The sequence below is a fragment of the Anser cygnoides genome, chromosome 1, assembly GCF_040182565.1.
Source record: "Anser cygnoides isolate HZ-2024a breed goose chromosome 1, Taihu_goose_T2T_genome, whole genome shotgun sequence".
NCBI lineage: Eukaryota > Metazoa > Chordata > Aves > Anseriformes > Anatidae > Anser > Anser cygnoides.
The window spans coordinates 65,927,755-65,941,832 of record NC_089873.1 but is presented as its reverse complement, the minus strand read 5'-3'; the positions used below and the strand labels follow the sequence as shown (position 1 = coordinate 65,941,832).

Sequence of the window (14,078 nt, the reverse complement as noted above, 5' to 3'; positions counted from 1 at the left end):
AAAAAAATCCCTAAAGATCATTCTGTCTACCAGCCAAGGATAATCAGAAGGAAACTCAGAAAGACAAGTTGCATGAAGTAGCTAGCATTTAAACTCAGGACAAGAATTACAAATAAAAATTTCCAATTTCTCTTAGAACAAGTATTAACATATTCTAAGGCTATTATGTCTACCAACAATTAAATGAAGAAAATAAGTACTTTACATTGCTGTGAACACTTCTGAATCCCATTCTAGTAGGAAGTCATTTGGATGACAAGTGAAAGTAATTGCAACTGTTGCTCAAAAGTAAATAAGTATACTGCATTTCCCACTCATTTTAAAGCTGTTGTGAAACTATACAATTACTGTTGTAAAATTAAAATAATTGCCATCTTAAAAATACACAGCCAGTAACCTACTTGTGTTTCCTAAGGAAGAAGCAGAGAAATCCCTTATTACGGCAGAGACCTGGTTTTGTCTTACTGTTTTTGACCTCAACAGAAATCATCTGTTGATGAAATGCTGTGCATGATAAAACTTTTTTAAGATGGAATCAATGGTACTGAAGCAGTTGATACTGGACTGACAGCAGTATTACGTGTTCTTACAGGGAATGTGGCATGGCACTAACAGAGAAGAATCCAACAAAAGTGCTGAAGTGAAAAATCTACACAGATCCTGGATCTCTTATTGTCAGGGTTGCCTTCTGCTTCCACAGTGTTTTATCAGCAATATATTTTTCACTTTGCATTTAATACTGAAACAAAATTTTATGGGCTTGAATAGAAACATACTTTTTCTGATTGTTATACTAACACAGAAAGGTCTTAGGAACAGGAGAAGGACAGAAATAGAAATGGACCGATCTCCCCACTCACATGGCCTCCCAGATTCCACTCAAGTAACCAGCATTCCTTTATGAGCTTCTGTCACAGATTAGAAACCACAATAGAGACCATGTGGTGTAATACGGTTCAATTTGACCCTTATGGCAAGGACAAATTTCATCCATTTATGCTTCCTCCCTGACAAGGCAAATATAGAACACCAAAAGAAGTATCACTCAATTTCCCTGAGTCTCTGGAAGTTAAGAATAAATGTCTTTTTCATTCACAGTTTCCTACATACTGTAGCACATGTACGACAGCAGCAGTGACACAAGGAAATCCCTCTGATCATGGAGGCTGTTTAATTCCCACCATGTTTTAAAGTCTTCATGATCAGTAGCTAGTTTGAAATTGTTATTCATGTACTTTTTGTCACAAAATAAACGTCATATAAATAAACGTCAATAACGTCACACCAAATTACTAACTGGTTTCTTTCCTCTCCCTCCTCTACCCACCTGCTGCTTGAGCTGTTGTACGAGGCGGTCTTTCTCTCGCTTGAGTGCAGCCACTTCGTCTTGGGTCTTCTTCTTGGAGGATGAAAGTTCTAGCAGAGCAATATTGGCATCTTTTTCACTAATGGCAGCAAGAAGTGCTTCCTGTCTGAAAAACACAGATACATGATTATCCTGCAAAACTAGGAGCATTGAACACAGAACCATAGACATACCATATACCACAGACATTGTAAGAGCGTGCAACTCTGCTGGGCAGAAATAAATGCGGTTGTTGCGGTTATATCCATTGGTGGAGCAGGAAGTCAGACCCAGCTGCCTACCCGAAGATGACAGTGCTTATAGGATAAGAAAAAGATATAATAAAGTTATCATTCTGCATTTGGCTCCTAAATTTTTTAATAACAACCATTTATTGCTTCTTCAGATGAACATTTTCATTCTTTATAATGTTCTAAACATTTCCAGAATGGATTTTAAGAATGCACATAGAAATACTTGACTAATCGTAAGACTTCCGTGCTAAATTATTGTTAGGTTATGCTGTCTACTCATGCAGCTATTTTAGAAGGAAGGTGGCATGTGACAAGTTTACTGAAATCACTTGAATAATACAGTGTATTCCCAGAAGCATACAATGACACAGACACTTCTGTGCTACATGACAGATGTTGAAATAGATGACCTCAAGGATGCTTGATCTATTCTTTGACTTTTTTTGTGAGTAACTAACATAGTGATGAGCTCTTCAGACACATATCTGAAGAGAAAGGTAGGCCTGCTCTCATCACAAACCTTTTTCAGCTTTGCAAAAATGTTGTAAGCAAAAAAATTCTGCAGTAATATAAGAACTCGCTATAGAAATACCTCATCACACTCCTCCCCAATTGTAAAAAATCTCTCACAAATACCCTTGCAGTTCAGAAACATTTTGTAGATACTGGAAAGAGGGGAGATACAGATAATAACCCTGTCAATAAAACAGCAGTTCTCAAATGAACTCAAAGGATTGGTATATGTTAGGAAAACCAACTATTTCTGCTCTTTGACCTTAATTCTCACCTTTAGCTGCCATGCTCAAGTCAGGATGTGCAACAGGACATAAAGGAAAACTTTGACCTTATTCTCCAATAGGGGTGGCTTGTCCCCCCTCTCATAACTTAAGTATTCACCTTGTGAAGAAGGGATAGAACAGAAATCCTTTCTAACCTATTGTGGACATTTGAAAGATGGCATCATGCAGGAGTGACGAAGAAAGAGGAACTTGGAATATTACAGATTTCCTACCTACCTTTTCTTTAAAAATTTAGTTGCAAATGGAGCTAAAGTAGTAAAGATCCCAAATTCCCAAATGATCCAAATTTCGATCTCATTATAAAAAAAAGCATATTAATGTTAATAATTTGAGGAAAATTTTTAAAGAATAATCAAAGGTGCTAAAATTATTCTGCTAATCATGTCAACAGCAATTATTATGCTAATAATATTGTATAAACAGTTGTTTATTAAAGATATAAGAAATGTTAAAGAAGTTTAGTGTAAACAATTAAGATTGATATTAATTATACCATTACATCCTTCTGTTGTCAAGATCGTTTTTTAATCAAGTGTCACCATCACAATCTGGTGAATTAGGATAACAATGGCAAACTGTTGAGGGTAGTATTGACACTTAATCTGCTTTTTCTAATTCATCTATTATCAATCCTTAAGGAGACTAAGTCAGCTTTCTCATTTCCTTTCTGTATCCTCTTTCTAAACAACTTAACTTAACCTCAGTGACAAAACAAAAATACTTGATGCAAAAAGTACTCATTGGGCTCCCTGTGAGTGAAGACCTGACTGAGAAAATTTGAAAAGAATGGGACAAATGGATGCTGCTACCATTTAATATTGATGTCTTAAACATATGTATCCAATATATATCCTTGGGACTTTGAAACTGATGGCTTAGAAAGGGAACCAATTGGTACTACTGGAATACAGAAATTTTTATGTTAGATGCTGAAAGCCTCACAATTTTTATGACCTTGCATGAAAAGATGCATCTATTACTGCAGTGTGTCTGAGAACGGGGAGTGAAATACTTCCATGAGGGAGTTCAGGGCTTAAATCAAGGGTATAGGGAGATGCATACCTAAATAAGTAGGACGTAATCAGATAGTTTGCATTGGCTGAAGCTGAGCTTGATGAAGAATTTACTGTCCTGGATAAATACTAATCCCCCCTCCAAACTGTAAGAATAACAGCACATGTATTTGCTTCTTGACCTTGCTCTTCTAAAAAGTCTGAACAATAGTTTTTCCTCCTTAAACACCCTCAACACATCATTTTAATAGAATGGGACCAAGCAGTGTCTACACATGCAGTTATGCTGACAGATCTGAGCAGACAGTAGCCTCTGAGAAGCTCAGGGTTGCAACCCTTTAACCCAGCGCAGCAGCAGCCAGCACAGCACTTTGAAACACAGATAAAAAAGAGTTATGTGAAAGGCGTGTGTACTCCACAGCACCAGAGCAGAAGCCACTTCTCTTTGGGAGTTGTAGGCATGAGACATCCCATTTAAAAAAACGCTGATATTTTTACAGGTGAAAAAAAACTAAATACACAGCTCTCACTTGAAAGGTATGGAGTTTTGCTAAGACAATAGGTGAGTTGATGAGGTTCATTGATGAGAAAGTTCACGACTGCGTTCACATCAATGACAGCTGGGAATGGAAGAACTTTTTCTTATGGCTAACAGATTAAGTGAGAAGAGGATGATGGTCTATGACCTGGCATCCTTCTGATCCCAGTCTGTGACCATGCTCTTACAAATATTTATGTCAGTTAAAGCTGAAGACCTCTGCACAGGCAGAGCATAAAAAAACCACTGCTAAGATGTGATCTCTGTTTGTCCCCTCTGTTGCTTCAATGACTGCTAGTTTTGCTGAAGTTACCCATATGCAGATGTTTGCTCTTATAAGGATCTCAACTAAAGCCATATATACAGTACATATATATATATAAAAGCAAAACAAAACAAACCAAACAAAAAATACCATGCATTACAAGAAGAAAAAGTGTGTATATCAACAGAAAAAATTTTTCACTACCTGACAGAAGAATGGACATACACAATGGATTTCTGTGGCTGGAATTCAACTCTGGATTTATACAAGCATTTTTTGTACATACTCCCAGAGTAAGCTTGCCTTAGGTGGACTACCAACACATCAGAAACTTGACAGATCCTGTTTAGAGGGTACCTAGATATTGCCTAGACTGTATGTAGAAAAAACAGCACCTTACAGAATCACAGAATCGTCTAGGTTGGAAGAGACCTCCAAGATCACCTAATCCAACCTCTGACCTAACACTAACAAGTCCTCCACTAAACCATATCACTAAGTTCAACATCTAAACGTCGTTTAAAGACCTCCAGGGATGGTGACTCAACTGCTTCCCTGGGCAGCCCATTCCAATGCCTAACAACCCTTTCAGTAAAGAAGTTCCTCCTAACATTCAACCTAAACCTCCCCTGGCATAACTTTAGCCCATTCCCCCTCGTCCTGTCACCAGGCATGTGGGAGAATAGACCAACCCCTACCTCGCTACAGCCTCCTTTAAGGTACCTGTAGAGAGCGATAAGGTCGCCCCTGAGCCTCCTCTTCTCCAGGCTGAACAATCCCAGCTCCCTCAGCTGCTCCTCATAAGACTTGTTCTCCAGACCCCTCACCAGCCTCATTGCCCTTCTCTGGACTCTCTCGAGCACCTCGACGTCCTTCTTGTAGCGAGGGGCCCAAAACTGAGCACAGTGCTTGAGGTGCGGCCTCACCAGAGCCGAGTACAGGGGGACAATCACTTCCCTAGACCTGCTGGCCACACTGCTTCTTATACAAGCCAGGATGCTGTTGGCCTTCTTGGCCACCTGAGCATACTGCTGGCTCATATTCAGCCTACTATCAATCAGTACTCCCAGGTCCTTCTCTGCCAGGCAGCTTTCCAACCACTCATCTCCCAGCCTGTAGCGCTGCTTGGGGTTGTTGCGCCCCAGGTGCAGGACCCGGCACTTGGCCTTGTTGAACTTCATACAGTTGACCTCAGCCCATCGCTCCAGCCTATCCAGATCCTCCTGCAGAGCCTTCCTGCCCTCGAGCAAGTCGACACACGCACCTAACTTGGTGTCATCTGCAAACTTACTGAGGGCGCACTCAATCCCCTCATCCAGATCATCGATAAAGATATTAAAGAGGACTGGCCCCAGTACTGAGCCCTGGGGGACGCCACTAGTGACCGGCCTCCAACTGGATTTGACTCCATTCACCACAACTCTTTGGGCCTGGCTATCCAGCCAGTTTTTAACCCAACAAAGCGTACGCCAGTCCAAGCCACGAGCAGCCAGTTTCTTGAGGAGAATGTTGTGGGAAACGATGTCAAAAGCCTTACTGAAGTCAAGGTAGACCACATCCACAGCCTTTCCCTCATCCACTAAGTGTGTCACTTTGTCATAGAAGGAGAACAGGTTTGTCAGGCAGGACCTGCCTTTCATAAACCCATGCTGACTGGGCCTGATCGCCTGGTTACCCTGCAAGTGCCCCGTGATGACACTAAAGACAATCTGCTCCATGAGCTTCCCTGGCACTGAGGTCAAACTAACAGGCCTATAGTTCCCCGGGTCTACCCTCTGGCCCTTCTTGTAGATGGGCGTCACGTTTGCTAGCCATCAGTCGACTAGGACCTCCCCTGATAGCCAGGATTGCAGATAAATGATGGAAAGTGGCTTGGCCAGCTCCTCCACCGGTTCCCTCGGTACCCTCGGGTGGATCCCATCCGACCCCATCAACTTGCATACATACAAGTGCTGTAGCAGGTCGCCAACCTTTTCCTCGTGGATAGTGAGGGCCAAATCCTGCTCCCCATCCCCTTCCATCAGCTAAAAGTTAAATTAAATTATTAAATCATTAAAAAATATAAATTAAATTATTAAATTATAAAAAGTAAATTAAATTATTCCTTGTACTTCATGACATGATACCATAAAGTCAGGCATTTTTAGATGTTTTAGAATATTTGAAAGATAATCCAAATACATTTATTCTGTGGAGAAATACAGATATTCTTGTGATCTAACAGAAATGAAGAGAAGAAGAAAGGAAAAGGTGCACATCAGAATCTCAGTTGCAGTGTCAAGATTATAGGTGTGGGAACAACTGATAATGGTTGCACTATTACTGCAACTTTGTTTCTGTTACTTTTGCTGTATGGAAAAGTATCCAGCTTTGGATGTCTGCCTGAAACATGAAAAATATCAATAGAATGAAGTGACAGAACATGATACACGACCTCTGCTTTTTCTGGCTATCGGTGTCCTGGGAAACACAGACTGGTTCGGAGTTCTGGTAATTTTCACTTTCTTTAGAGTAATCTGTTTTGATTCTAAAGAAACACTTATTCTTTTAATAGTAAATCCACAATCCTTGCTGATGATTCAGGACCAGAGCCAAGAATATCTCTGTAACAGTATCTATGTAGCCATTACTCTGGTATGGAAATTTGAGGTGCCTCAAATAGCATATAATGCATACCTTCTGCAATCAAAACCTTTGTTGCTCATCTCTACTTAAATGAAAACTCCAGGACCAGGACAATGAGATATGAGAAGCGATCTGTTATCAATTTATTGCTGCATAATACTAATCACAATGGCTTAGAAAAAAGCATCCTACTATCCGAAACTTCAGTTCTGCATTGTGTGTGAAATGGGGTTGTTGGTCAAGAAGTGGTGAGAAAGGAGTTGTTTCTTTCTGAATCTTTTCTGGAACTGATGTAAGATGAAGTTTGAACCAAAATAAGAAAAATATCCTCTGATATGATACGTGTATTCTAGCTGTACTTTTTAATTCTACAAGCTAATTGGATAATCTTTAATAAGAGAGAAGTATAAATTTCACTGTCACCTCTTCTGAAAGGAGACATGTCTGTAATGGCGCACTACTGTGTTCAGCAGAAGCTAGAATTGCTAAAATGCTTCCATAAGCCAGGAAAGAACAAATATCACCAAGTAAAATAAAATTTTTGTGTCTGAAGAGCAATACTAATTTCTAGTAGTTTCCCTTCTCAAGTGCTGCTATTCCCACACAGGCCAGAAGAACTTATGGTAAGATAGGCGAGGTTGTAAGAAGGAGAAAATGGGCTGCTGTGAGAAGGTTGTAGTAGCACATGAACAAACCTAGGTCAGAAGTGCTGGCGTCAGTAGTATAGGCTCAACTTCAGTTTAGGTAGCAGTCAGTGGTATAGCCTTTGCTTGGTCTGCAAAGTGTGTCTCTAGTTTACAACACTGCAAATGTCCTAAGAGGTAGGCAAAGCATGTACTTGCTGCAAAACCCAAGGTGGTTGATCTTTTAAAATAACGTAGGTTAGGTCGGGTATTTCTGTGGCAACTGTAACTCAGCAGGGGGAACACTGCCTATAGGATGCAAGGAAATGGCCTCAAGTTGCACCAGTGGAGGTTTAGGTTGGATACGAGGAAGAATTTCTTAACAGAGAGGATGGTGTCAGGCACTGGAAGGGTCTGCCCAGCGAAGTGGTGGAGTTCCCATCCCTGGAGGTATTTTAAGAGTTGTGTGGACATGGTGCTTAGGGACATGGTGCTTAGGGACATGGTTTAGTGGTGGACTTGGTAATGTAAGGTGAATGGTTGGATGTGGCGATCTTATGGGTCTTTTCCAACAGAAATGAGTGCATGATTCTATTTATCCCCCCATTTGGGCAGGTGCTGTAGCCTGTACCAAGGCTTTACTGCCACTCATAAGCAGTAAGGAGGCTTTAAAGTGGCCTAACTTAGTATTATCAGAACAAGAAAATCTAGTGAAAATAGAATTAGGGTGAAGCCTTTCACTGAATGGTAATTATGATTGCTACAGACTGCAGTGGTACCAAGACAGATAAAACCAATTCTTAAGAGACAGTGGTGGATATATTCTGAAGCTCGATATGGCAATATAGCTGTCCTCTGGCATACTTCTGATTCACCCACCAGTCTCCCTTTTCTTGGCATTTCAACTGGGACTGAGAGTTCTTACAGCTGATACCAAAGACAGTGATAATGAATGACTCCAACTCTAAGATACAGATGGATTCAGTTATGGAAGGTGGTGAAGATTGCAGAGGTGAGAAGTCATTGAAAATTGCCATGACTGAATTCTTTTGATGGCAAATATTCTAAGCCTATGAAGCATTCCTGATGAGGTTGTCCTGTAGCATCTACTGGCTATCCTAATACTTTTGTCAAGACACAAAAAAGAACAGTATGCAAAGACACATCTCTTGAATGTAAATGTCTGTCTTTGGGAAGGTAACAGGACAAGATGGCAAGAGTTAAAATTTCATCTTGGTTTTCACTACAAGTCTTGAATCAAGGCAAAGCTTTAAGAATGTCCATCAGCCACAGAAAGCATTTTATTTTTTTTGGGGGGGTGAAAGCTAAAAAAGAGAACAATATACTATTATACAACTACATATTACTAAGACTGTAGAAATAGAAGGCATTAAGCAAATCAGTATTTTCTAAACCTCTCTGCAGCATAGAAGACAGGGCTTAAAGTTATGCAACACTTAAATTCAGATGCTGAAGAGAGATTCTTAAAGACCACTTCAGCTGCAGTGACTTCAGTAAAAATGGCAGGTGCTAGCATCTTATATACCTGTTTACAGAGGCCCTAGAAAAAGACAAACACAGCAGACATGAGATTTCTCATATGGGCTTGGGTGAGGATAAATAAGTCATCTGCAGCTTGAGTGACCAGGTGTTTGAATGAGCCTGGAAAATGGCAAACTGCAGCTCATACAGATTTAGTTACCAAGAACCACAGCATATTTTTGCAAACAGGGACATGAGACTTTCTAACTACTCAGTAACCCTCAGCACTGCAGGACTAATATGCTGAATTCCTAGATAATGAGTTGTAGCAGGATAAGCCAAAGAAGATTTAAAAAGGTTCATCGACAACAGTGTAAGTGTTTTAACTACCAGAGTAGCCATGCTTGTTCTCTGGCGTACAAATAATAATCAAATCAAGATGTCTTTAAATGGTTCCCTACAGCACTTGGTTTCAGGAGACAATGCAGTCCTTCACAGCTATTTCCTAGTAAAGAAGAGGAATCCTTTTGGTAAAAACTATCAGAAAATGAACTTTATAAAGAGGTTTTAAACTATACAGCACAGTTCTGAGGATGTTAACATAGGAATAATTATTAGCTGTATAATTAGGAGGAATAACAGGCTGCAATCAACACAATGATGCCTCAAAGCATAAATATTTTAAATATTCATTAAAATAACATTTACATATTTCAGGAAGAACACAAATTCCGTATATAAATGTTACAAACATATTATCTATATAATTTCAAATTATGAGATTCATTCCTATATGGAATATTTCTGAAAGTGCAAATGAATTAACTTAAAAGCAGTATTGAGATCAGCAGCAGCACTGATCTTAATGCCTCTGAGGACTTGGGTTAATTATATGAAGTCTAGTTTCATTATACCTGCTCAGGCAGGTACAAGCTCTACAAGCTCACAGCAATCCAGTCACCTCCTTCAACGGAGACTGTTGCTCTTCTGTGAGGAATGACTGACTGACCTGCCAGGGTTCTCAACTTGGTATATTAGGATAAACTGTAATTATGCCTGGTATGCCTTTAATATGAAAGGTTTAGATGTAGAAAGGTTCTGCTATTTTATAAACTGTTTAGTCTCCAGCTGTACTGGCATCAGTCACCACAGAAGGAAAGAGCTACTAGTTGGACAGTACTTGCTTCAGTTGTGTGATTTTAGTTCACAGCATTTACTCAAAGCCTACAGAAAATGCTGATCGAACTTCCAATGTTTTTCTATCACAGATATTTGTAAGACTTAAAATGGCAAATCACCATTAAAATAAGAACTAAATTATTTGCATATGAATTAAAAACACCCCTGCCTTCAAAGTAACAACAACACAAAAAATTATCAAAGAGATTCTGATAAAATTTCCAGTTTTATGACAGACATTTAGGCGGCAGCTTAGAACATAAGTGTTAGGACACAGTATTTAGTAATTTCATAAGTTTAGTAGAATAACATTGTTTGGTTGGGTGACATTTGATAAACTAAAAAGTAATTAATAATATACAAAACAGCTGACCCAATGGGATGGTTATCCTAGCATTAATGACATAATTTTTCATAATAAACTGTGTCAACGCATCTGCAACGGTAGTTCTAAACTCAGCGTTATTTTTTTCCCCACTTTTTTATCTGGTTACAGAATATCTTCAGAAGATTAAGAAACTTAGACTGCTCTGAACCACATAGAGAGAATGCCGGATTCTGACACTGAGCCCCTGGCAACTGGAGCCCACCATCCTGCAACTCTGTTTACTGCACCTGCAGTACCTCTTAAGGAAGGAGGCAGCTCACACAGGGTTCTAGACACTAAAATTAGGTTCTTAAACAACTTGGAAAAATACAGACAGGCAGATTAGAGAACACCATTTTAATATACTAACAGACCAGTACTTTACTTGAAAACAGCTGCCAAATGCTGCACCAGCTATAATTTCATCAGTATTTAAGATGCTGCCATACAAAAAACACGAAGAAGGAATACAAACCCCTAGTGAGTAAAATACTTATCTAAAAGAAACAGGAGCAACATCGTGCTGCAATAAGGTGGGAAAAATGCAATATACTACCTGTTCTTTTAATTACAGCTGGCAGTATTCAAACCTCAGGCTGGAATTAATTTGGGAAATTAATTTGGAAATGGCAAAAAAAAAATGCAATTAATTTGGGAAATTATTTTTCCAAACACAAACATACACCCTCACTCAAAGGGATAATATTATTTCTTCCATTCTTGTACTTCCTTTCTGAATCAACAAGTTACCTTTGTCTTGTGTGGACAGCATTTCAACAGTCTCTCAACCCCATGATCTAAATTTTCACAGCTGCCATATTTACTCAAAACCTACAGAAAACACTGATCAAGATTTTACTGCTTTTCTATCACAGACATTTCAAATGTGATAGATTCAAATTTAAAATGTCATTTAAAATGTCTGTGATATAAAATAGTAAATTACAATTATAATAAGAACTGTATTCTGTAAGAAAGAATTCAAACTGAGAAAAAAATCAGAAGTCATTTGCCATCAGCAAATTGAAGCCTCCTGAATTTACACCTTTTCACTATTCTCTTCAATGTCATCACATACAAGTGAACACAACTAGAAAACAAGAGATAAACATATACATTCTTTGTGAATAAAGATCTCTTCAGAATCTCTTCTCAGAATACATCTCTTGTGGTTACAAGAGATGCTCCTTTAATTTTCTATTGCACGAATAGTGTGATAATAGCAAATGTTGCCTTTAGACACAGGTAGCATTATCACTTGTGCCGCACTTGTTAGAAAAAAATGTTGCTAATACCATATTTGGACTTTTCTATGCAATTTTTCTCTAACATCCTAACTGCTTAGAATCACAGAAGCATCATAGTCGTGCTCATGTCTCAGCTCTGAGTACTCAGAATTTCAGTACAGCTCTTGACTGTGCCTGCCAATGGTTCCAGAAGAAATTCTAAGGTTTGCGCAGAGGGACTTTCCAATCAACTCCTAATTTACTAAACTATTTTTATTGATTAATTCCTCCAGTGAGAGAGGGGCTGCTACACACAGCTGCTAGACTGACTGAGTACGAGCCTTACCTACTTGCCTCTGAAGAGCGGTGGATTCTGAAGATGGCACATTTTAGAATCCTGACATTTGATATTATAAGTGATTTGTCCCTATAAAGGGTAGTAGGTTTTTTTGTTTGTTTGTTTGTTTGTTTTTTTAAGACAACCATCCTTGTTTGACCAGCCTTCGGTGTAGAAACCAGAGAGGAGGCAGACGTAGTACTCACAAGGCTTCTGAGTTCCACAGAGCTGGCTTTTCTGAGAAGGAATTCCTTGCACTGTCTGTCTTCTTCTACAGTTTAACAGCAGTGCAAATAGAGCATAAATTAAGGTATAATTTCCATCCAGGCAATACAGTCCACCAGAATATGTACAACAGATTTTGAAAAATGACATTATAAGAAAGGCAGCTCTTGTTTCTTTCCTGTGACACAGTCAAGTACAGGTTGAGCTTTGGCTTAGCGTGTGGTTTCACAATCAGCTTAAGCTGACATAATACAGGGCTCTTGTTGAAGAAGATGTTTCTGTCCTCCCATTTTCAGGTTCCTGCTCCCTCCCTGGTGTCAGCACTAGTGACTGTGTATCCCTGAAACCTGTTGATCCAGTTAAAACTTCACCCTGACTAAATAGGAAAAAAACAAAATCTGTCCACAGGTTCCTTATCCCTAAAGGAACTGGAGCTCAAGACACTGCTACAGCGTCAAAGCTAGTACACTCCAAACTTAAGAATAAAAGTGAATCATGGAATTCACATTGATTATAACACATCAAACAACTACAATTGCTAGGGTGAAAACAATTGTTCTTTAATTAATTTTGTCTGTGTGAATCACCCTCCAGGTGAAAGCTGGTAGAAAGAAATTTCAGCTGTGTCAGTCAACAATGATTGCAATACTGCGGTCTTGGTGTGGTCTTTGATCCTGTGAAAAGATCAAGCCATGACTTACAACATAGTTGGATTAAGAAAGTATCCAACCTATAGACTTGAATCAAAGATTTTAACTGATGAAGAATTCACCTCCTTGCTAAATGACTATCATGACTGTTACTTCTGGTTGGTGAAGTTACTTCTGGTTGGTTCATAATTGGAAACAAGACAGACTCATTCCAGTATGTCATCATGCCTTCTTTTCTTTATATTTTATCAGTCTGCTCACTGGAAACCAAGATGAAGGCATTCATTTACTTTCCGTATGATATGTATACTGTTGCTAATCCCATCCCTGTCCCCACTGCATTGTGAGTTCCACTTCTTTTCCTGATCTTTTTATTTCATAGATGTGTCTTATTATTTCTTTTCCTTTGGATAATATAATACAAGATTAGTTATGACAGTTCTCACTTTATTCCTGTAATGTCTGCCTCCAAAAAACAACTCTCTTTCTTGGTTATTTTTTAAGGTGATATGCAGACTGCTGCATACTCCTAATTTTGTTTGGATGCAGATAGACAGTCAATTAGGTTTGTAACTCTTCCTTACACTTTCTTCCCTTTGTTTGGGATGCAAAGACCTCAAAGTTTTGTTTGGACTTTTCATTTATAAATTCCCTGCTTCCTTTACACTCAAATCCTTGAGTTCCTCTGTTCAATTTACTTGCAAATATTCTTAATTTTTCAAGTATTTTGTACAGCTTTTAAAAATTTAAATATACGTATACTCAATTCATGGTCACTCCAGCTGAAGTTGGTTTTGGTGATGATTTCCTCTCTAGCATCATCAACACTAATTACAATCCTGAAGTCTTAAAACAATGTTACTTCTTGGTGATCCAGTAAATATTTTGTCAAGAAGTGCAGCAATTTCTCTGATTTGTATCCAATAACTAAATGTCTGAGAAAAACGCTTTTCTCTATTGTTATTTACCTCTACCACACCTCTGTGCCTGAAGTCAATAGCAGGCTATCATCCACTCATTTTGTATAACTCCTTTTATGGTCCTGTAGTTATTAAGTCCTCTTACTGTCACTTTTTTTTTCTTTTAAATTTCCTCAGAATCTCCTGTATCTTTAATGTATGCCTACCATTTCTAGCTTTCCTGAACAAC

The 14,078-nt window shown here is 38.8% G+C and overlaps 1 protein-coding gene across 9 annotated transcripts in view; it reads right to left on the bottom strand.

The window, feature by feature from the left end:
* Window positions 1-14,078, bottom strand: part of ERC1 (ELKS/RAB6-interacting/CAST family member 1) — a 309,043-nt gene that overhangs the window by 61,833 nt on the left and 233,132 nt on the right. For all 9 annotated transcript variants that reach the window (XM_066990214.1, XM_066990218.1, XM_066990216.1 and 6 more), the window contains one exon: window positions 1,328-1,472. In XM_066990214.1, coding sequence (XP_066846315.1) covers window positions 1,328-1,472 — 145 coding nt within the window. The remainder of the gene's footprint in view (window positions 1-1,327; window positions 1,473-14,078) is intronic.